Source organism: Penicillium paradoxum (genome assembly GCF_028828445.1).
Source record: "Penicillium paradoxum strain IBT 22861 chromosome Unknown utg000004l_segment0_segment0, whole genome shotgun sequence".
Classification (NCBI taxonomy): Eukaryota; Fungi; Ascomycota; class Eurotiomycetes; order Eurotiales; family Aspergillaceae; genus Penicillium; species Penicillium paradoxum.
In genome coordinates this window covers 700,494-723,404 of record NW_026643182.1, presented here as the reverse complement: position 1 = coordinate 723,404, position 22,911 = coordinate 700,494, and the positions used below count along the sequence as shown (strand labels likewise).

Sequence of the window (22,911 nt, the reverse complement as noted above, 5' to 3'; positions counted from 1 at the left end):
CACATTAGCAAATGCCAGATGACAATGCATTTCAAACTACGGGGGTTAGAGGTTTCCAATCCAAGACGACATGATGTATTGGTGAACATCTGTTGCATTCCAATATGATATAATGACCGGATACAAGTTCATCTACACGAAAGATTTGGCTCAAAATTACGGCCACACCTCAATTTCATGCCATCGAACACCACCGCCGTTGCTCTGTCCTGTCTGCTTCCAAACCCACCTCTTGCCATCTTCTTGGTTATTAAGATCTAGACGTTCGACCTCCTCGGGTCGAATAACGACTACTCGAAAGTTTGCCCGCGCAACAGGGTCATGAAGGTCTGTAATCTTTTGGCCTACACCAATATCGGATTCGCTAGGGATTGGGGACCTAGGTTGTCCAGGTGGAGGGTTTCGAAAAGTACCTAGATCGTAACTCAGTATAAGCTGGCGATAACGAGCAAACAGGTATCTTTAGTCTGACGTAGAAGCACCCGAGAAGTAGGACCCGCATCGGAAGATTGAAAAAAGCATACCTCTTGCAATAGGGGAATGGTTTGCAAAGTACTTTGTGACAGCTTTTTCCCACGTCCATTGAGGAATGCTGCTATTACAATCGTCTTTCGACCTCAATGCCTTCATTATCTCAATTCGGGATGTTTTCTCCGCATATGAATTGTCTCCGCTTGGGTCTCCAATTGCATATGCCGTTCCTTTAATGCGCCACTGAGTCATAAGATCTTTCAGCCAGAACACGGCCTCAATCGCATGACCTGACGACTCAAGTTGAGGAAGCTTGTCCATTCGGGCATCAGTTGTAAATGACAGCATGTCACTCTCAAACACCGGTGGGTTGCCACCCCCTTCTACCTGTTGATCCATAGCCTCTTGACCTTTGGGGTGGAGTTCCAGTTCCGGGAAAAATCCACGGCAGCCGCAAGTCCGTAGCCGAGGTACGGGCCGTTGTTGGGCATCATAGCCAACCGTTGCAATGGTGAATTCATATCCGGGTGTTTGTTTGAGATGAGAATCAAGAATATCACGCCATGGAGCGCCCGGGGGATTCTCTGACGACTTGCTCATTGCGACGGCCCTGGTCGAAAAGGAAAATGCTAGGCTCAAAGAATAAGCCGGATGATTTCCACTGTTGGCCTTGATTGCACCAAGGTGTCTTAGAGCCACCCGCAGAGAGTTTTGATGGCTGGCAGAAATGGAAGCTAGCACCATATGTTAATACAAAGATGTTGATGCTATTTCTGTTTCGAACATTAGAGATTGGATTGGTGGATACAAGAGATTGATTGCTTGACTTATTTCCAGCTGAAGTGACAGAGTTCTTACCAGTAGACAATATCTCATAGGTATTGCGAATATGAAGTGAATGGAGTGGAAGTAGAGATAAGTCTAATAAGAAGCATGTTTGTGGACCACGGTTGATCGGTGACATCACGTTTCAGCTGGTCTGTGCGTAATTAAGTACACGGGTATATCATAGATGTATAAAGCCCTGTCGCACGTAGTACATGGAGAAGCATATTGTGATCATAGGATCCTGGCTTAATCGTCAAAAACTGCAAGACACCTTTGAGAGAAATTCCCCTCAACAAAGACAGAAGCTGTGATACATACGGTGGAATACCCATGGTCACGTGCTGGCCTGTTCAAGACTTGCAATCGTCAACCTGAAACCCTGTTGTCACATGGTGCCAATTGATAGAAGTTGCAATGCATCAATTTCAAAAGACACGCATCTGGAAACCTTTGAAAAATGGATACCAATTTGTGGCACCGGGAATCAGTGTCAATAGGCAAATCTTTTCCCTTCCCATTCATTCAACAAACAAACCCGTGAAGCAATACTCAACAGCGCCAGTTGTCCCTTGTGAGATTCCGCCTAGTCGACTGGAATCTAAAACTCATCCACTAGGATGGAAGAGAATCCAAGCTCAGGTTGAGCCTTATTTTGCCGACAATTGGAATTTCGCCAGCGAGAAGGAGAAAAAGGGGTTCCTTGCTCTTGGGTTTTCTCGCGCCTTCAGTCATTTTTTCCCTTTGACTTTAAGTGATCGTATTGATGTGACATGTAAAATGCTTTACTTGTCTCTACTCATTGATGGTCAGTAGTCATGATACAACATTGGGTCTGCACATTCATTGACACGGAGATAGATCAACTGGAAAAAATGAGTTTTACACAAATGTCCTCCTATCGCGACCGAGTTATAAAAATTGCATTTGGAAAGGCAAATCCCGATAAAAGTATTTGTCTTGAATGGATGCTTCATGATACCATCACGTCCATGCAGAAAATAGATGAGGTTTTGGCGAATGATGTTACCCAAGGATTCTGCCAGCTTTTACAAGCTCAGACATCCAAGGAACGGACTTCAATAAAAACGCTGGGTTTATATCTCAAGTTTAGGGAGATAGATGTGGGCAGGCCGTGAGTATAGCTCGTTACGGCTTATTTCTCGTGTGACCAACAGCCATCTAGACTCTACACAGCTCTCCTTAGATTCGGTGCTAAGTTGCATCTCACTACTGCCGAACTCGAGAAGAGCGCTGCCCTAGAAAGTACAGCATTTCGTCACGTCGGTGTCATGAATGACATCTATAGCTGGAATCGAGAATGGAAAGTTTACCAAGAGAACCCAACTGATGGCGCCCAGCCTCTTTCCGCCGTCTACATTCTTGCAAATGAGACAGGCTTACCATTTGAAGCGTGCAAACGGCTGCTCTATAGTTATTGTCGGGAATTAGAGCTTGTTCTCGAGAACACTGGCGATGAAATTCGACATGATAACACCAAGAGCTCGAGCCGCGAACTGGAGACGTACACTAGAGGGTTGGAATATTTTATGCGCGGACTCGAGTTATGGAGTCAATGGACCCCGCGATATCGGCAATAAAAGATTCCATTTGCAACGCCTCCCACTCAATCTCCAGCGCGGATCTACACGCATCTCTATCTTACTGATGGCGTGAAGTAAGCGACTAAACGTATCGTACATTTCTTCTAGCTATACATCAAGGAGAACACTACCTACGTAGATGAAAGTTCCATGGAAATCCTGGTAGGCTAAATTCCGGACCGGCATCAATCTCTTCAAACGCGTAGGGGGGTATGTCCGAAGGTGTATAGCGCTCAGGGGTCGGTCTCAACTGAAAACGAATTTGTTGCCTGAATATGCCTGGATTTGGGCTGGCAGAAAACGAAGATACCTGAATTACTATGAAAGCGAGCTTGATAAATGCCTAGTCAAGGCACCTAGGTCCAACCTTGGAAAGCAGGCAGGTAAAACGAAGCTTTTCATATAGTCGGCCGCATTTGCGGGCTTACAAGGTCTTTGGCGTAGTCTTAGTGGTCTTTAGTGGTCTTTTTTACAGGAATCTTCTGCTCTTCTCAGAATATATATAGTATGAATAGCTTCGATTGTAGTAATAGCTTCAACCAGGGACTATGGTTTACACCTGACAAATCTAACGATTCAATGGTTGAGTGGCGTGAGGAATTCCAAGTGTAGTATTTTATAGGATAATCTTATATTAGTTATTCTCATGATGTATAGCTAAGGTATGGTAAATTGATCTGGAGATTCTTCGTCCTTCACCTGTTCCACCTGTTTCTTGGCCCGGTAACTATTAACCGTATAGATCATGCTGAGGAACATCCCTAGTCCCCCAAGGCCGACCGCCAAATATAACGCACCACGGTATCCTTTCAAAATGTCATCAGGAGTGGTGCCTCCATTGTTGACGTGAACTTCCACCGTACCGGCGAGTCCCAAGCTCAGCGAGATGCTGTAATTGACAACAGTCGTTACTAAGGATGCAGCCACACCCTGATGTTTGCGCTCGACTGAATTCGACAACAGCAAAGTGGCTGCGGGGAACGACATATCCATCCCCCAGGGTGTAATCAACAAGCAAACAAATGTCAATGCCCAGTATGTCTGGTGCACGGGTGCGATTGAGATGAGGACATTACCCAATGTGAAGGCAGTCATTGAAATCACCATAATCCAGCCTGGTCGCATACGACTCATCAGCCAGCCAGTGGCAACACATGCAGCAATACCAGCTGGGCCAACAGGGATAAACTGGGCAGATGCCAGAAGGGGGGTCGAGTGGCGGAGCACCTCCAAAAACCGCCAACTGTAGTAGATCCAGATTCCGAATGAGCCCCAACCACAGGCAATGCAGCCGAGCACAAACGAGACATCGCGACTGAATGCGTGGAATGGAATAAGAGGGTATTCAGCCACCCGGAATTCGACATAGAAAAATGCAGCAAGAAAAAGGATGCCGATTATCAGAAGGACATAGACGTATGGTTGGTGCCATCCCACGATAGGCGCCTGGTTCCATGCGACGTTGACAAGCACTAGCCCTCCAATGCCACAAGCTCCACCAAGTGCATCGAGAGCTTTGAGTAGGCCCATGAAGGATCTGTCAGTGAGAGTGTTGCGGCAGATGGGTGGGATCACGAGCAAACCCAATACGGCGCAACAGATACACACAATGGTCTGGGTCCAATATGTCCATGGCCACCAAGCCAACTGGGAAAAGATTGCACTAAAGACACCTCCCAAAACCGAACTGTTGGGGGCAATGGCACCGAACACGGCGAAGATCATGTTCTTTTTCTTTCCTGGTTGGTAAGTGGCCCCAAGCAGTGCCAGTGAATTGGGCATCAGCATGGCGATACCAATTCCCTGAAGCACACGTGCAAAGATGAACAGCACATAGTTCGAGTAGACACTGAGTCCTGCGACGAGAGACCAAAGTGCAAGCCAACAAAATCCGATGATGAACATTCGACGATAACCAAATAGATCACCGCAACGGCCAAACACCAAAATGAAAGTACCAACGGTCAAGGAGTACCCGGCAATGAACCAGCTCAGAATTCCAGGTTCATTGATACCAAAGTCATCGCCGACAATATCAAGGGACGAAAGACAAATGCCAATATTGACCTGTGCCATAAATTGGCCCATGCAAGCAATGGTCACGAACAGCACTTCACGGATAGGCGAGAAAGTCGCAGCAAGTGACTGCGCCGACTCAACCGGCTTCAAATTCATGTCGTCGCTCCCCATGGTCAATCACGACAATATACTGCTCGCTGGATCTTAGGCAAGGAGTGAATGGTTCGAAGTGGAAAGCTTGAGCTGGCAGCTCTTCTTGAACCCATCGGCCAGTTTTCTTCCAGTGGCGCGAATGGAAAAATGGGGCTCTTCAAGAAATGATGATGAAAATTGGCTATTAGCCTCGTCCTATCAAAAATCAGAATGAGCTCCCTTCTGTGGACCATATCAATCTGATCCACTGTGAACCATTAAAGATGACGGGTCGGCTCTGGATCGGCCTGGAGGTGATCCGAAGAAGCGCAACACGACAGCGCCTGAAAGCCCAAGATTGGTGAATTGAATACGAAGATCCGTTACATCTAGGTAAGTATTTGGACGCTGAGCTTCTAGCTTGGAAGTCATCAAGTTGATACATTTAATCAACGATAAAGGTCAATATATATCCAGAAATCCTGTGTCCGAAATCTCGGATATTCGGAAATACGATTTACAATCTAGAAGAACCACGTCTTTCTTTTTCTTTCTTCCTCTTTGTTCCCCCCTATTATATGCTAGAATGGAGTATGTGCACACGCAGGTTCTAGCCCGGGCAGGAATTTGCTCTCAAACATACTTATGACACATCTAGATTCTAAGGAGTATCAGAGCAGAGCCGAGAAGAGGAAGAATGGGCATTAGTACGGGGGACTTTCCGATTGATTCAAACAGCAAAAACCGAGATTGGAAAAGGAGTCGCAGAGAAAAATATCGGAAAGCAAAACGCTCAACCTGTCCAGAACACAAATTGTGGTTTGGATCGCTCGCAGCCGTTATCTTACTTAGGACAACGCCCAGGCTAGGACTATTCATCCGTCATTGATTTTAATGAGCGGTTGAGTGTCATTGTGTAGTGGCTTTCAGATCCGTTTACTCCGTAGGGAAGTCGAATCGACATTCACATTTGAGACCAACCGTTAAAGTTGACATTCAAAGTCATGACGTCGATTGTATTTTTTGGACCGGGGCCAGAAGTTCAGCCAAATCACTCTATACCCCACCATCTTAACTAAATATCTAAACCATGTCCGGATGAAATTGATCAGATATGATATGACATCTAGACTGGTCTCGATTCAAACACGGAGGTAGGACAATCAGGGGCTGGCCATAAAAGTTTATCCGAACAGGAAGCTAAAGCAATATGTAGAATAAGTGCAGGCGATACAGTTGTAAATTAGTCTGACCTTTTCAGTATCTGGGCATCCAGCCGATATTCACAAGCGATGACTGAAGAAAAATGATGAACTGGCATCAGAATGTGGCGTATATCCACAAAGTATGCTCATCGCAACTCAGCTGTCGGATGAAGACGACCTACACTGCCTATTAATTACGGGCGGTTCGCTGCCCGTCATCTCCGTCCCTCGTCCGCCCCGTTCCATGCCCGTTTACCCCGTTCTTATGTCCGCCCCGATGCCCGCGCTCGGCCGAGGGCCTCATTTTTGACCCTATAGTGTTGATACTTATTGCAGCTTAATCCATTGAATCTGTGAATCCTACGGTATCTGTGAGGAATTACGCGAGCCCTCGTCTCTCCACTAACATGTCTTCAGAAGATCCCGCCAACGGGCAGATAGACAGCGAGAAAGCACCAGGATCTCAGGACCCGAATACAACGAAACCGGGCAGTAGCTTGGGCTGGGCACCGGATTTCCCAGATGGGGGCGCGAGAGCCTGGTCAGTCGCCGCCAGTGCTGCAGGTTTAATGTTCTGTTCCTTCGGATACATCAATGCATTCGGTGTATACCAAGAATATTACCAGTATCATCAGCTGGCGAACCGAACGCCTGACGAAATTTCTTGGTTGGGCTCATTACAAGTGTTCTTCCTCTTTGCCGCTACTCTCATTGGCGGTCCGTTATTTGATCGATATGGATCAAAGGTATGCTCCCCATTCCCTTGAGAATGAAAATATATACTAATCGCCATGACTAGGTGGTGTGGCCCAGTTCTATCTTGTTCGTCTTTTCGGTGATGATGACCAGTCTGTGCAAGGAGTATTACCAGTTCATGCTCGCACAGGGCGTATTGGAAGGCATAGCTGCGGGGATGCTGATGGCCCCGGGCCTCGCAGCCGTCGGCCATTACTTCCTCAAAAATCGTGGTGCCGCCATGGGGCTTGCCGTGGGTGGGTCGTCTGTGGGGGGAATCATCTTCCCAATCGTGCTGACGCAGTTACTCGACAATTCATCGATCGGATTCGCGTGGAGCGTGCGGGCTTGTGGCTTTATCATCCTAGTGGTCATCGTCCCGTCCACCCTCGCCTTACGCCCCCGGCTACCCCCGCGAAAGAAAAGGCTGATCCTGTGGTCTGCATTCCAGCAGCCCAGTTTTGTGGGACTAATTGGCTGCAATTTTCTCCTGACCATGGGTCTCTTTATTCCCATGTTCTACCTCCCGAACTATGCGATCGAGCATGGCATGTCCCCGGCCATGTCTCAGAATCTAGTCGCGATTTTGAATGGAGCCTCATTCTGCGGTCGAATTATATTAGGTATTCTTGCAGATCGATCTCTTGGACGCTTTACCGTCCTCGGTCTGGCGGGGCTAGCGACTGGGATTATCAGCTTCTGCTGGACGCGCGCAACCACGCCCGCAGCCATCATTGTCTATTCGGCCATCTACGGATTTACCTCTGGTGCAGTCGTCTCGATGCTATCGGCGTGCTTCGCCCAGGTGACTCCGGATCCGCGTAATATCGGGACTTACATGGGGCTAGGAATGTTCTGCGTGTCTTTTGGAGCCTTGATCGGGACCCCGATCAGTGGAGTTCTGGTATCTCGGTATGGTGGGTATCTGCAGACCTCCATCTTGAGTGGCGCGGTGATTGTGATAGGGGCCTTGTTGGTGGTGGTGGTGAAGCGACTGTGTGGGAAAGCGATGATTTCCAAGTTTTAATACACTCAATATCCATCATTTAATAGAACATCGCCACTTTTACATGGAGCTACCAAAATCCCAGATCAAATATTTTTTTGGCTAATCAAATGTATTCTTTCTGCGGTGATATCCGAACCTTCGCTCTGCTATTGGGGTTTATGCACCCGAATCGCTCTTGAATATTTATCACCGACGTTGTTTCCCGGTAAATAACAGAGAGGCCCCAGATTCTGCGTATCTCTAGACCCTTTGGCCGTGAGGGCCAATAGCCAAGGGGTAAATATCTGCAGTCGACGCCGCATCGTCTAACACTGCCTATTATATTGTGGCAACCTCGTATGCTTCTAAACAGGCAATGACACCCGGTGATCCTTTGCTCACTTAACTCCAATCTAACTCCAAGGTTCCCACAAGTGCTTACTAGTTGAATGGATGCTGCCACTAGCAGCAAGAGCAATACACGATACGAGTAATACTACGGAGTAGAAGCTCAAACCGGAGAAGAATGTCTGCCCGAGACTTGGTTTGCTCCGCTGGACGACCGAGCTGGAAATTTGATACTGCCGAATCGAAGTATTTAAAGATGGAAACAGCTGCGCACGAATTGAAGAACATATCGTTTATTCATCAGCCTTCCTTGGGAGCCCCAAGTTTCTCCATCATGAGGCTCATCATTCTTTTCGTGCTCCCACTGTTTATGGGCGTTGCTCTTGGAGTTCCCATGGCCCTCAAAAGATGTACGAAGACCAACACAGCAGTCCGCAAGGAGTGGTACAGTAACCTAGAGCTAAATCCCCAGGTTAGGCATCTTTCTGACATATTTATCTCAGGGGATCATTGAAAAAGTCTCAGCGGCGAGATTACATCGCTGCAGTCCAATGTATGCTAGACAAGGACCCTGTACTTCCCACTGCGTCGTACCCCGGTGTGGTCAACCGGATGGGAGATTTCGTGGCGTATGGTCTTCCCCTTCACCCCTGTGAATATGGCATACAGTCGGCTTACAATAGACACCGCGGTAGAACTCACATCAACATGACTCTTTCTATGCATGTCAGCGGCATCTTCCTTGCATGGCATCGTCATTACATCTGGCTCTGGGAAGAAGCCCTCCGCAACGAGTGCGGATACAAGGGCTACCTCCCGTAAGTCCTCCTGATTGAAAGGGCTAGACATGACCTGCTCTGGGAACTGTAGCTAAATGAAGGGAAAAAGGTATTGGGATTGGCCGCTCTGGGCAGGTAATCTCTCCGATAGCCCCATCTTTGACGGCAGCGACACTTCACTTTCTGGAGATGGGGCCTATGACCCAAACATAACAGCAGTATATATCGGCAAAGAAGAGCTCCCACCCGGGACTGGTGGTGGATGCGTCTTATCCGGCCCCTTCAAGGACATGCAGCTGACCCTCGGCCCGCTTGACTTTAGCATGGCTTTTGCACCGTCTCTTCCAGAAAATGCATTTGCATCCAATCCTCGGTGCTTCACTCGCAGCTTGAATGATTGGATTGCAACCAGATATACCAATCAAACAGCAGTCGATCAACTACTGGCCACGACCAATATCATTGATTTCCAGCAGGTCATGACTATGAATCCACCTTCAGTGGGGGGTTGGGCCTTCATGGAGGCGGCCATGCGACTACGGGCCCCGCACTGCAGGACTTTTTCGCATCGCCAGCTGATCCTGCCTTCATGCTGTTCCATGGCCAGGTGGATCGACTGTGGGCGATCTGGCAGGCGGAGGATGAGGCGACTCGTCGGTATGCGGTCAATGGGAGTTCAACCATCTGGTATGGGCAACAGACGCCTGACGTGACGATGGATACATATGTTGAGTTCGGGGTCTTGGGAGCCGCGCGGCAAATGGTAAAAATGATGGACCCCACGCGGAATGGATACTGCTATCGGTATGAGTAACAGTATATACGGAGATGATCGTTGCTGGGATACGAGCTGAGCCCTGAGAGGATGTGTAGTATATTCTCTCAAACATCGGAAATTGCTATACTATGTTGGAACTGTGTCTGAATGCTTTCTTTGCGCAGAGTTAGAATATTCAGTTACAAGGTAGCGTTGAGTAGGCAGAGCAATTGATACTGAATAAAAACATCATTCCGTTATTCCTCATTCAAAGGGTCTCAATGAGTAATATGCTTGCTCCCAGCCGGGAAAGAGCCAACTGGTCGCATTGCCCAGGTCATAATCAATATCACCTGGGTTTAGGCTTTTAAACGGATTGAGGCTACTCTCGGCGCTGGACTGTCTTGTTTCGAGGTTTTCAAATCGGGAATAATCAACTTCCGTTGCTTCAAGAGGCAGGTCGCTCTGCTCTTTCAGGACATTCAACGCTTTCTCGGCACTTTGCTTTGACGCCGCCAAGATCCGAGGCCTGATTTCCAGGCCTTTTTGCATCGCGTCAATCTGGGCGATTGCCATATGAAGGAAAATGTGACTTTTCACATTCGTTTCCCCAAAGCGGAGGCGCCGCTCTGTGATCCGGCCAATACCTCTGACGGTTTCGAGCATCGTAGCCCGGCTTTCCTGGTGAAAGGACAAAAGGCTATTCTCCGACCGGTCTTCCTTGATTTGTGCGATCATATCAAAGCAGAGAATAGTGGCCGCATGATGCATAGTATATCGGAAAATACTCAAAGAGACGTGTAAGAGCCTGTCGAAATCAGGATCTGCTTCCGGTGTGAGAAGTAGTAGAGCGTTATCGACGCAAACCTTGCGGGAGTAATAGTATTTGGGATTATGAAATGCCTTTACAGCGAACGGCCGATGTAGCGCTAGGAAAAACCGTCGAGTCATGTATTTAAGGTGGTTTTGATCGAGAGCATTAGGGTGATGAGCAAGGGGATCCCCAGGAGTTGTTTGGGCCATGGTTCGACTGATATCGCCATGGAGTGTGGACAGTGTGCCGGTCCATTGTAGAATATCCTCATATGACGGCTCAGAAAATGAGTTATTCACTAGACAGACAATTTCCATTCTAACCTCCAGAGACTGGCGAAGAAAGAGTTGCAACGAACTTTGAGTCCACTCCGAGGCCGGCCTGGACTGTGGAGGAAGCGTGGTCGTGCTGTCAAAATCCTCATCGTTCAGATTCAACGGGGGTTTGCTATCAAAGTCCTTTAAGCCCAACATTGGCGTCATACCAGTGTCCATCATGGATTGGACCTCCAACTCCAGAATAGTTGTCCAGAGACGACGCCGCATCTCAGCCTGGAAGAAAGACAACTGGGGAAAATAACGTCCATCCCGGTGCAACCCCATAAAAATGGCGGCCCGCAGAAGCGTCCCTTGAGCAAGCCACACCAGCTGCGGTTTGACCTGATAGAATTGTCTTGCGAGCGAGAGCAGGCATTGAGCCTGGAGCCCAGCAAGAGTCGCAAGCTCTTTGTGCAGGTTTGATGACCACACCTGAGCGGTTTCAACCCACCGGCGAGCGTCGGGCCGGAGCTGCGCTTCCACAGTCATGTCGTGCCAGAATCGAGCCCCAATGGAGATTACTAACAGCAAGTTAAGAACAAAGACTGTGGTAGTACTCGGCGGACTGGCCCAAAAGGCCTCATATTCCCGACGAAATGTTGGAATGTGGAAGATGCGGAATGGACCCTCGATGACCCGGAGATAGTTGTCTACCAACGTGTCAACCATCTGCCGGGACGGGAGACTCTCAATAGCATCGGCAGCCGTGAGAAATGGGACGACTGGACGATTTTTCATCGCCCGAGCCAACCTCTTTGCAGCACCGATAAGAGCCTGGGTGTCAAAGGCCACTACCTCGTGGACTGTGTCGGTGTACATCACATCGCACTAACCGTGATATTAGCTTCATATATAAATGCTCCAAAGTAAAGATATCGAAGCTACCAACCTCCCGATAAGTGTTGATAGTGTGGGTAGTACCTAACAGACGGGCTTTGGACAAGATCCCGCGGACTTCCCCGGTTGGTGGAGGTTCATGCTGGTCTCGTTCCACGGCTGACCCCGTCTGACTGGTCATGGGCGAATTCAACGCCGGCGGGGGTGCGACCGCCCGACGTATCGCGACTCCAGATGGGATCGATGGCCGACTGCCCAGCTCGTTATCCTGGGTCTGATACACACAGGGCATCTCGGCCTTTGCGCATCGGCCACAAGGATCCTCGCGATCGCAGCCAATCTTTCGTCGCCGGCATTCCACACAGGAGAGAAGCGGACGTTTCCGCTTGCGCTGGATGGCCGAGCTCATCTGCTTTTTCTTGTTGGATTTTCGTCTTAGATGGCCGGAGAAGAAGCAAGAGAATAGAATGACTCTCGGAGTTAAGACAGTTTAGGTACCTTTCACCGAGGTCCGTGCCACTTGCTAACCCCGAAGGTCGTTCCCAAAAGGGTAAGCCCCATTGCAATCCACCCGAGTTATACGAGCCGCATAGATATACACGCTTTCTCGTCTAATGAGGACCCAAGAGCTAGTTACTAACGCTGTTTCCAACTATACACGGAGGTCCTGCCAGGCAACTGGAGGTACATGGATTTGAGGCAATCTGGTCGGCCCACGGAAGGCGTCAGGTTCAGGCATTGCCCGTAAGGCCTCTCTGGAGAATGTCTTAATCTGCCCTCTAACGAGCATGAATGCAAAACTATGGGTCGCGGAAATTATTATCAGATTGAAGATATTTCGCAATATCTACCAGAGGTCCAGAGCCTCCTATGTTTGAGACGGTACAATTCTTAGTAAAAATGTAAAAATGTTTCCTCTTTGCCTACCAGCACCATTGAACGTTTGAAAATAGCAAAATCTGGGCCCTTACGCATTCATTTACATTGCTGCCGCGGCCTCAGCGCGTAACTGAGTAGGGAGGTTCCGCATTCTTGTCCTTTTGTATTCCACTAGCCCTCAAAGTATTCTCATACCACAACCAGAGCAGGTCTTGTTCACCCCGACTTAGGGCCAGGAATTGCTCACAGAGCAAGTTCTCAGCTGCGGTGCGCAATTTTAACAGGCGAAGTTCTTCTTCCCGATTCTTCCGCATCAGACCCTGGATGGAGGGTAGCCTGAAAAATACATCGGCCATGTTTGCCTCCACTCCACGTACCCGGGCAAGCGCGCGATGGAGGTTTTCAATGTCAAACACCGAGACTTGCAGATCATTGAATGGCTGTGTAGGGTCGTGTGACAAGTCCGAGGGAATGGTGATCTCGAGATAAACGAGAAGGTCTTCTCCATAATAGCGCATCAAGTCGTACTGGTCTTGATTTGACAGAGCGCCAAATGTTGCTTGCGCTTTTTGGACATCGACGGCCGCTTGGTAGTCCTGAGCTTGCGCAAATTGGGTCACTCTTTCCACGGCTCTCTGGATGTCTAGCGGTTGCGCATCAAGTTGTGAAAATGCGTGTAGAAAGTGTGAGGTGGTTTGAAAACAGTTCACAGAATAGACTGCTGTTTCTAAATCGTCGAGAGCCCGGTGAAGTTGTGGAGCCAAGCAGGGCTCATCAACTACGCCATCGGCGGTTGCGATATCATTGACTGTCAGCTCGTCGATTGTGGTGGACTATGTAATGGGAAACGGATTTATCATTAGCCAAATAGTCCCAACCATGCCTGGCCTCTTATCCCGGTTCAGGCTTGCCTGTGTCTACTCACTTCGGCCATCTCCGTTGAGGACTGTGCGTCTGTTCCTTGGGTGGTGGACTTGGGTTGCACGATGAGGAGTGAAGATGAAGGAGTTGAATAAGAATTTGGACTGTAAAGCAGGTTGGCATCTGACAAGCACATCATGCCTAAGTTTTATCCTAGATGACTATCTGATAGACACATCTTCTGCTCGTTGCTCTTCTTTTTACCATATGTAGACAGCTGTATGCGGACTTTAACACCTGATTACGGGCAAAATATTCTCTTGTAAAGGGAGATCTGCTAAACCTCTGTAGTTGATTTAGAGAATTCACAAAAACGGAGACTAAATTGGGTCCAACGTTGTGGTGTAGGATCTGACGCTGGACCCTGCCCCTCCCTTCCTACCCCGAATCTACTTGACTTCCATCCCACTTCTTCATCTCTTCAACTCCACATCCAGTCCACGCTCTTGATATTTATGGGCACATCTTTTAAGTTATCCAGTTTCAAGACAACCACATCGTTTGGGCCAACAATATGGGGTCGGTCAAGTGAATTATCGCCCGCAATCCGATTTACTGACACAATAAAGCTACACACACTACTATACCATCGTCGGCTGGGACACTCCTGAATGGCAGAGGGCTTGGGTGCAGCTGATCGAAGCTGTCCGCAAAATCATCGAAGAAGCCAAAATCCCCCTTAGCGGCCCAACCCAGTATGACGGCAAGATCACATCGGTAGTGGCGAATTGCGACGACGGAATCTATCTGAACGGAATCGGGGAACACGCACACGAGCCGTTTGTACTCTGTGAGCCGGGCGCTTGGGCTTTCTGCAAGACAGCTCGAAAGCCGTACGATGATGTCGTTTCATCCATCCTTCTGAGGGCTTGGATGTTAGCACCAAAGAACGTTGACATTGGGTATGTTACATCCATAGCACATATATCGAAAGGATTTATGCTAATGTTGTATAGTACTGATGGTGAATATGATGACTGGGCGCGCGCGCGTGAACTCTGCGAGACTTTGTGGCCCGACGAGTCTACCGAGGGCTTCTGGGTAAAGCTGAATTAAGAAGCAAACAGTTCGACGGCGGACATAAACACGATGAGGTCGATCCCATGGGACAATTTCCTTTTGCAGGGCCACCAGTTGGCTCTTTGTGAAAACGCAGAACAAGTGCAGTGGACAATGGATATGCTTAGTCACGGGACCAGGATTCCAGGAACCTGGAAAAGCCACAATTGCCTCACGTCTGATCATTGTAAATGCTTACGGAAACCTTTACGTTTGAATCATAATTTGAGATTCCCTTGCCATATCTTTTGCTAGAAATTCCGAGCCCAATTCGGAACGTATATACGAAGACCACGAAAATGCCAATCGTCAAGAATTTCACACTCCCAAACTCGGCGAAGGAACTGGCGCTGAGTCCAAACTCAAAGTTGTTCATTGCCTTCATATCTTCCACAGACCCCGTTACCAAGCAACCCTGGTGCCCAGACGTACGGGATGCCTTGCCACATATCAACAAGGCATTTGCCGAGAATGATGCACCGGAATTAGCTATCATTGAGGTTGGACAAAAGCCCGAGTAAGTTTTGCCGTGGATTTCACCTCTGAATTTACGAAATAGTTGTTCTGTGAGCATCGAGCTGATGTTTCCAAGATGGATTAATCTTCAAAATGTCTACCGAACAGTGTGGAGTACCAAGAACATTCCCGCCCTGGTACGATATCAGCAAGTGAACGGAAAAGTCACTGAAACGGGAAGATTGGTGGAAGCGGAAATCCTGGACAAGCAGCGTCTCCAAGCCTTCCTTGCCTAACTGCATCTGAAGCCTATGAGATTCGATCTCTTTGTAAATAATCACTTACCTGCATGTGCCTCATGGATTGGGTTTCCAGCCAATATTATACTCGAGCATTCGTATGATTGGAACTGTGTACCACATATAACTAATTGAATTCCAGCATATATTTGTCCCATTCATTTCCTCCCCCCGAGGTTTACGCTTCCTTTTGTACAATTTTACTTTCCTGTTGTCTTTACCAAGCGGCATTATGGACATAGACGACAATACATTGGTCCATTGCACTACACCCCTTTGGGTAAACAACAACCGTTTCAAGGTTACTAACTCACCACCACTTAACCGACACATAAGAGCCAAGGACAAAAAGAACAAAGGCAAAAAACATACAACAGTGAGGATTCGCTGGTGGTCACCCACCCAACTACTAACTCACCGGCGTGTGGCTTGAGTACGGCTGAGCGGACGGGAAGCCCTATTTTCCACACCCTATGGTCGTATGTATTCGATGTTATGGTAGTTATAATCATACGATAGAGGTATAGAAGAGATTATAGGGTTCAAATTTTAAGTTTAGGGTGAACCACCCGCAAGTCATCTTTAACTAAGCCTTAGGGTACCAATAGATTAGATATTGCCTAATTCTAAAACATACAGTTCTTGGCGCTTACATGACTGATTTTTAACATCCCTACCCTTCCGTAACAAAGAATAGGACAAAAAAGCAAAAGCAAAAACATACAACAGTGAGGATTCGCTGGTGGTCACCCACCCAACTACTAACTCACCGGCGTGTGGCTTAAGTACGGCTGAGCGGACGGGAAGCCCTGTTTTCCACACCCTGTGGTCGTATGTACTTTGTAAGCTGTTGAAAATACTATTCACTATGTTTCCTAGCCAATAAATATATCTATTCTTTTGGATATGCGGATCATATTCCCCTCCCGCGATATTCTCTACCCCCGACAAGAAATAATCTGTAAGAAATCCCAATTGGAAGCCATACCAAACTTGGAAAACAGTACATACCCCACTGTGGCACGTCGGACCCTTGTCGAATTGATTGGATTTCTGACCAACGGGTGTTCTTGTACGGAGTAAATGTGGGCTTCACATAGACACCAACATTCTACCCGTGGACAACCCTGGATCTGTGGCTCTCAACGTGGCCATTGGAGCGCTTTATTGGCTGTTCTCTAATACAGACCCCACATAGAGCGAGTGTCAAGATCCTAGTTGGCCTGATGGTTAGGGCGCTCGAGGAGTCACGACCCTCCCTGGGTCTTCTGCCGGGGTGAGCCTACCTACGGGTAGTTGTAATAACTGATGGCGGAGGATGGAGGGCTCAATAGATCCGGGTTCAATTCCCGGGCTAGGCGGCATCATCCTTTTTTCCCTCTTTTTTTGATCTTTTTTTTTCTCTCTTCTCTTTTCATATTGAGGCATCATTGGGTCAAACCTTTCCCTTGGAATAGTTTGCCTCTCGGCATTGCACATAGCCCCCATACGTTTAGGAACACAAGAAGCGATTGCAGCACTAGCATGCACAGCTAGCCTCTCTGCAGGAGAGAAAAACTCGAAGGTCCCATTTCAAATTCTTGGTCAAAGCTCTTTCGTTGGCATGTTTGCATGTCTACGCCCACTTCTGTAGATAGATCAGTCTCATCTAGTTTGTAGAGACACTGACCGCTAGGCCAAAAAAGTGCACACCGTACTAGGTCTACTTTGTCTTGTACCATGTATTCCTGCCTTGACGTAGTTCTCTCCCTTCCCAACCAACCAACGTTCTCCTTCGCTTTGAATCGATAGCCCTTCTCCAGACAATGTTTTTTCATTGCAGAAATTTCGTACTGATACCCAGGTTTTGCTGAATCTGATCTGCTGAAAGTTAACATACATAGGGTGGTGGTGATATCTATTGTCAAATTATCAAAATTGGAATCGTCAAATTGGGGCATTAGTTCTGGCACATAGCAACCGTGAGACCCCCAGTTGCGGGAGCCAAAATCTCATAAAGAAGATCAGAGCAATGACGTAGCAACATTTAGCTAAACAATCCAGCATGAGAGAAAAGCAGGAGAAGGAAGGGGATTGCGGGTGCCCTAGTGGCAGCTGATATCAGTAGGTGATTTGATGACAGGTCCGTCTCAGATACCCTTTTTTTCCTCTTGGATTCATTCATACCCTCGATTGAAATCCGACTCTCTTAGGATTTCAGCAAAATTCCGATGGCTCTTTGTATGAGAGGTGCCAAAAGCAGAGTTTTGTTTCATAGATGAAAGCTTCCCCTTTTTGTATCGTTCATCACGAAGATAGAATATGTTGCGAGACCATAAGTCTTCGAACGACAGTGACGCCGTGTTTTCGAAGCATTCCCGAGGGCTTTGGAGCCTCAGCGAAGATGGAAGCTTGTCACGCATCGTGCGGCGTGCCATGATCGAACGCCCAAGTGTGGATTTTCCACAGAGGATCATCTCTGTCAATACCAGCACCAACATTGATTCATCTTGTCATAACTAGGGCAAGCCTGGAATCTATCCTCCGGAATTCAATCAAAGCGACTGTATTGCATCTGCGACAAGTAAAAGGAAAAGAGGACCTCTCCCTATTGTGCATAGACTCAATCTCAGGGGCTTGCCGCTTAAGTGGGGTATGCCTGCATATTTCGCAGGACCACATAGGAGGTGGCACAGCCGGATTTTCAATCTTTGAATCCCGCTATAGGTCATAAAGCATAATATCCTACATTCTTATATGGACTCCGAGTGGCTCTAGACATATTTAGGCGTTGATTGAAAAGAGCAATCTGATATTTCGGTAGACCTACGATAGTAAGTGATCTTCTTTCTAAGGATATCCGCGTTCAAAAACTTACGTAAAAGTAAGAGAATTAGTGTTATTCTAGAACGAGGACCGTACCAGTATCTTCTTATCGTAAGTTTGATGTGGAGAAAAGAAAGCCGACTTCCCGAATAAGCAAAACCACACCACGATGGGATCTTATACTGATCGAGGAGCCTACGATAAACTCTGCTCGCTAGTAATATCCTTTCCTAATATAGGGAAGTTGATTAGATATGCGATAGACCAATCTACTGATTCTAAAGCTCTCAGAGCCATCATATCGATGAAGAAAGTTGCAAACATCGCAAGCAAAGTATTCTGGAAGATCTCTTTCTAGTCGGATAAATATTGACAGCCTGTCACTCCTCAGAGTAGGAAATCGATAATTTGTCCGGAAGAGGGCATGGAGGCGATGATTGCAAAGGCAAAGGCAAACAAGATGAACGGACGAGAGCAGATGACAGATCTGAATGAGCAACTCCGAGGGGAGCCTGGCCAGCCTGTCTATGCAGTGAGACTGGGGGTAGATACCTTGGTCTGTGAGGTCAAGATGGGGCTTGAGGAGGTGTTCGGAAGTTCAACCACGGAACCGTAGTGCTCCAGTTGGACTCGAAGAGAGTCGACCATATCAGGATCTTACATAGTACAGTCGAGGGTTGTTGATGGTACTCAGTTCGATGTTTCTGAGATAGCCGGGGGAAAGGACAGAGCGTGAGGACTGAGTCCCACGAAGACAGGGGGTATATTCTGTGGTCTGGGAGAAAGCTCTTGGGAAGTGTTGGATGCCTGAGGGTGAAGGTGATGGCACAGAGGGAAGGTGCTCGCTACCTGGCGCGCTCAGAGTCGCTCCCTCTTTGCTCTGAAGGCGAGCCTGCCCACCCGAAAGAAAAGTCTCATGACCCCGAAAGGATCTTGCTTCACCCTTTGGCGCACTGTTGAACGCATCAGAATCTAACCCAGCTCTCGCGCCTGTAATCTTGTGTCTGTGCCTTCCACCTCTGCAGAAATTGACTAGCGATGGCTAGTCACGGTTGCTCTTCCTCCTCGCCCTCGGGCCCCTCCTAGTAGGTGAATCTTTTTTCAAGGACAGATCGAGACAGGTACACGGTGTATTGCAGCTGAAGTTTCGTCCACCCAATTGAGGTCTAAGACCGTTGTGGTGGCCCGAAATTCCTACTACTTAGCGCAAATCGTTACCAACGTCATGCAACCTTATACGATAAATCCTCTTGCCTGGAACTGGAATGGTCTGTTTTCATTACATTTTTGGAAATGAATTTTAGCTCACAACCTAACAGGGAAAACGGGCTTTTCCTGGTTTGTCTTAGCAACTCTCACCACTACCTGGGCATTCTTTCGCCTGCCCGAAACTAACGGACGAAACTGTGAAGAACACGACGTCATGTTTCACGCGAAGCTCAAAACTAGAAAGTTCAAGAAGTATTATGTCAACGTCTATAAGGACACTGGCGATTGTTTGCGTCAGGTGTAGGTCCAATGTTGGAAGGGTGTTGTTTGGACATTCTACGAGAGTATTTTATTTGCAGCTAGCTCTAATTAACAGAAAGGGAAATTCTGGAGTCTGTGAGTTATATTAACTGTGCAGGCAAGAAAGTGAGTGGCGGTGGTTCCAAGAAGGTGGTCTTTCTCCGTCGGTGCATTTTCGAAAATGTCCTCGAGGTTTCCTCGCAGGGACCTCGAGCTATATGCATATCCGCTTCGAGGACAGCTCAAATTTTCGCGAGGCCATCACGAGGACAGTACGAGGACTACGCATAATACGGGTATCCTCAGATCAGAGAACACGAAAATAGCGATCTCACTATCATTATGAAATGAGTACTCTATCCATACATCGTGTGCCATCCAGGTGCTTTCTGCTGCGAAATTCCCAGGCCTGCCTCTAAGGTCTCCATCAATTTAGGAAATTTACCCTTCTCTACCGCGTCAATCCATTGCGCAATCTGCTTCAGATGGAAGCCCTAGCCACGACAAAAAACAACTGCCCCGGCAAGATCCTGCTTCAATGCGCTATCTTGAGCTTCAGTATCTCAGACCGTTCAAAGTTGACACATGGGCTTATTGTAAAATCTCCGTAACTGGGTCTGTTCGTATTCCAGCAGATGAATCCGATACAAGTCGTTCTTTCCTCATTATCCAGCTGCTCGAGTTCATTGCCCGTTCAGGTTCCTGATCCGCAGTGACTGTGGCAGAATGTCTGCGCTTGAAGAGAGCCTATTCTTTGAACAAGCGCCGTTCTCTGGAACACATTCCAAGTCCGCCATTTCTTGTATGCCGGGACACCTGGCATAAGCTCCATCAAAATTCATTCGAATCCGATGTCCTTATTTGCCGAGTCATCAAAAGCGATCACCTCTGGCACTGGGACATCTGTCGTGCAGCGAAGACACGTAGCGTTGTAAGTTCCCCCAGTGCTTTATAGTGAGGACAAACAGGATGTGAGACCCTCAACCCTCATGAGCAATTAGCACTTTCTGTTTCGAATCAAATATAGTCTGTGGAATGCACCCTCAGCAAAAAGGGCGACCTCGCAAGTTTCCGAACCCCCTACATGGAGTCTCCCGCGACATACACTTGCGATATTTTGCACCTTCGGCTCTCGGGCCCAGACTGGCACGGAGTCTAGTCCACTCTCATCCCAAGTGAGTCCGTCTTGGTTGTCCGGGTGCATTTTGCCTTTGGGAATTACAAAAATAGTGCGGAGGCAGTGGGACAATTGTATGTATCGTAAAAATTAGAAGGTATACAGAGAGACAAAGTGGGAGTTTAGCCGGCTCGGTGACGACAAGGAGATCGTTGAGTACCTAAGTGGCTTGATGACAATTTCAGCCGATGCATTGAGGGTGACGGGATATCTCCCTTTTGGGGGCCTATGTATGGATCACAGCTTCTATCCTTTCCTTCTGTCGCTTGTTTCCAAGAGCCCCGTATTATTCGCACCGTCCAGATCGGAATGGCTTGGAGGAATACCAATATGTACATTATTCACTGCCTTGACGACATTCCAACAAAGTTCTTTAAATTCACAACCAGTGGGAAGACGATGCGTTGGTAAATTTCATCTTGTATGTTCTCATCTTCCAAGGTGCAGCCCGTTTTCCAGCGCCAAAATAAGCATTGCTCCACGACTTCGACGTATAGCGGACCACTCTGCGACTCCACGTACTGCAGCAAGCGTGAAGCTGTCTTGAGATTGGCATTCGCTTCATTTTCATCATAGTCGTCTGCTATACGGAGTAATTCCAGAGGTTGACAAAGGGATAGCTCAACAAGAATAAGTCCCAAAGGGAAGAGTATTTCATTTTGAACCAGTGACGAAGTGGCTGTATCTCTGCACAGTGTTGATATTTCCATTGTATTAGAAAGACTCAACACCAAGGCAGGATGACCAAGGCTGTTTGTCGGTTGTCGGATGAACATAATATCACGGGCTCGCCAGAGAGATTTCAGCCAGTTTCCGTGCAGCTCAAGCACGCCATATGCAAGATTGACAGCCATGGTAAGACGTTCTTTTTGGCTGAAGAAAAATGCACCATTCATTTGGGCCTGAAGGACAGTAGACGATGATTCAAAAGTTCCACCGTGTTCGATGGATTGAGGAGACGCAAAAAGCATGCGAAAACGGGAATTGGGTACCTCTGTGCTCATCTTAGTGCTTTCAAGAAACGAAATATCAAGGAAGAAATGAATGGTATGTTGATCACGGCAGGGACATTTCCAACTTTGGCCTTTGAGGATGGCATTGTGTAAACTTTGTGCAAGCCTTCGATTTCGCTTGAGTCGCTGTAGGGGGCGTTTTGATATCCTTTTCTTTTGTATCCGGTTTTGATGATCAGATTGTTCCATGAGCTTGGCTAGTTGCTCGTTGGCGGCGTTTATTTGATTGAGTATACTCTCGTAGATGCCTTTAGAGAATATGTCCTTGAACTTCTTCACTTCTCTGTTGAAAGCGCTCGAATCACTCCAAGATTTCTGTATTGCAGTCTTGGAAATCACAATAAGATTAGTCAGTATGTGCGATGGGCAAAGCTGTGGCCATGGCCAGATCTGAAAAGCCAGCCATCTCAAGCGCATACCTCTATTGGCATCTTATCCCAACCCAGCTTTCGAGACAACGTCTCCAGAAGCAATGAAAGTTGTCTCATAGTTCGGAGGAGCGGCGTATAATTTCGCCCGAGTTTTGTTTGTAGAACGGATTGTACACTTGGTTTCTCCCAAAGGACCTGAATTTCCTCATTTGAAAATCCATCCACCCCATCCTCGTACTCAAGGACGCCCTCCAGAGAGCGTTCTAATGTGTTGATAAAAACCGCTTGCTGAGATCCAAGATGTGTGGCATAGTAATCTAGCTTTCTTCGATACCTCTTGGTTCGAAAATCACCAAGGGTCTCAATACCCTGGACGTAGTTGTCGATTTGGTTGATGATCAGTGGCAGGATCGCGAGCGCAACCCCAGCGGCTTCCATTCCGGACCTGCGCAATGGGGCAAGATTTCCCAAGAACCCAGATTCGACTTTGAGAAAGTGTGAATAGAGATCCTTTAAGTAGTTTTCGAAGAGGTGCAGATGGGTATTTGTGCCCCTCAGCCACAAACCCCGCTTACGCTCCCTGCCAATGTC

General features: G+C 47.7%; 10 protein-coding genes across 10 annotated transcripts, besides 3 other annotated features; 5 read left to right on the top strand and 5 right to left on the bottom strand.

Annotated features, from left to right (window-relative positions):
- Positions 1–156: 156 nt before the first annotated feature.
- On the bottom strand, positions 157–1,071 carry N7457_004018 (uncharacterized protein; the record flags this gene model as incomplete). The annotated part of the gene is made up of 2 exons (XM_057175063.1): positions 157–413; positions 525–1,071. The coding sequence occupies 2 exons, from the start codon at positions 1,069–1,071 to the stop codon at positions 157–159; spliced, it is 804 nt and encodes a 267-aa protein (XP_057032110.1).
- A 642-nt stretch (positions 1,072–1,713) lies between these two features.
- On the top strand, positions 1,714–2,897 carry N7457_004017 (uncharacterized protein; the record flags this gene model as incomplete). The annotated part of the gene is made up of 3 exons (XM_057175062.1): positions 1,714–2,104; positions 2,158–2,431; positions 2,483–2,897. The coding sequence occupies 3 exons, from the start codon at positions 1,714–1,716 to the stop codon at positions 2,895–2,897; spliced, it is 1,080 nt and encodes a 359-aa protein (XP_057032109.1).
- A 660-nt stretch (positions 2,898–3,557) lies between these two features.
- Positions 3,558–5,090, bottom strand: N7457_004016 (MFS transporter; the record flags this gene model as incomplete). Its single annotated transcript, XM_057175061.1, has 1 exon — positions 3,558–5,090. One exon carries the CDS (start codon positions 5,088–5,090, stop codon positions 3,558–3,560), a length of 1,533 nt encoding a protein of 510 aa, XP_057032108.1.
- Positions 5,091–6,663: 1,573 nt separating this feature from the next.
- Positions 6,664–8,018, top strand: N7457_004015 (MCT family MFS transporter; the record flags this gene model as incomplete). Its single annotated transcript, XM_057175060.1, has 2 exons — positions 6,664–7,002; positions 7,056–8,018. 2 exons carry the CDS (start codon positions 6,664–6,666, stop codon positions 8,016–8,018), a joined length of 1,302 nt encoding a protein of 433 aa, XP_057032107.1.
- Positions 8,019–8,661: 643 nt separating this feature from the next.
- Positions 8,662–9,920, top strand: N7457_004014 (tyrosinase family protein; the record flags this gene model as incomplete). Its single annotated transcript, XM_057175059.1, has 4 exons — positions 8,662–8,771; positions 8,831–9,145; positions 9,216–9,606; positions 9,663–9,920. The coding sequence occupies 4 exons, from the start codon at positions 8,662–8,664 to the stop codon at positions 9,918–9,920; spliced, it is 1,074 nt and encodes a 357-aa protein (XP_057032106.1).
- Positions 9,921–10,127: 207 nt separating this feature from the next.
- On the bottom strand, positions 10,128–12,240 carry N7457_004013 (Zn(II)2Cys6 transcription factor; the record flags this gene model as incomplete). Its single annotated transcript, XM_057175058.1, has 2 exons — positions 10,128–11,822; positions 11,884–12,240. 2 exons carry the CDS (start codon positions 12,238–12,240, stop codon positions 10,128–10,130), a joined length of 2,052 nt encoding a protein of 683 aa, XP_057032105.1.
- A 589-nt stretch (positions 12,241–12,829) lies between these two features.
- Positions 12,830–13,767, bottom strand: N7457_004012 (uncharacterized protein; the record flags this gene model as incomplete). The annotated part of the gene is made up of 2 exons (XM_057175057.1): positions 12,830–13,543; positions 13,636–13,767. 2 exons carry the CDS (start codon positions 13,765–13,767, stop codon positions 12,830–12,832), a joined length of 846 nt encoding a protein of 281 aa, XP_057032104.1.
- Positions 13,768–14,145: 378 nt separating this feature from the next.
- On the top strand, positions 14,146–14,687 carry N7457_004011 (uncharacterized protein; the record flags this gene model as incomplete). The annotated part of the gene is made up of 3 exons (XM_057175056.1): positions 14,146–14,150; positions 14,201–14,533; positions 14,588–14,687. 3 exons carry the CDS (start codon positions 14,146–14,148, stop codon positions 14,685–14,687), a joined length of 438 nt encoding a protein of 145 aa, XP_057032103.1.
- A 302-nt stretch (positions 14,688–14,989) lies between these two features.
- Positions 14,990–15,442, top strand: N7457_004010 (uncharacterized protein; the record flags this gene model as incomplete). The annotated part of the gene is made up of 2 exons (XM_057175055.1): positions 14,990–15,207; positions 15,283–15,442. The coding sequence occupies 2 exons, from the start codon at positions 14,990–14,992 to the stop codon at positions 15,440–15,442; spliced, it is 378 nt and encodes a 125-aa protein (XP_057032102.1).
- Positions 15,443–15,662: 220 nt separating this feature from the next.
- Positions 15,663–15,711: a sequence feature (Protein overlapping with rRNA (N7457_004009, KAJ5782235.1) was converted to a misc_feature.).
- A 106-nt stretch (positions 15,712–15,817) lies between these two features.
- Positions 15,818–15,916: a sequence feature (Protein overlapping with rRNA (N7457_004009, KAJ5782235.1) was converted to a misc_feature.).
- A 166-nt stretch (positions 15,917–16,082) lies between these two features.
- Positions 16,083–16,402: a sequence feature (Protein overlapping with rRNA (N7457_004009, KAJ5782235.1) was converted to a misc_feature.).
- Positions 16,403–21,277: 4,875 nt separating this feature from the next.
- Positions 21,278–22,758, bottom strand: N7457_004008 (uncharacterized protein; the record flags this gene model as incomplete). Its single annotated transcript, XM_057175053.1, has 2 exons — positions 21,278–22,321; positions 22,369–22,758. The coding sequence occupies 2 exons, from the start codon at positions 22,756–22,758 to the stop codon at positions 21,278–21,280; spliced, it is 1,434 nt and encodes a 477-aa protein (XP_057032100.1).
- Between the last annotated feature and the right edge of the window lie 153 nt (positions 22,759–22,911).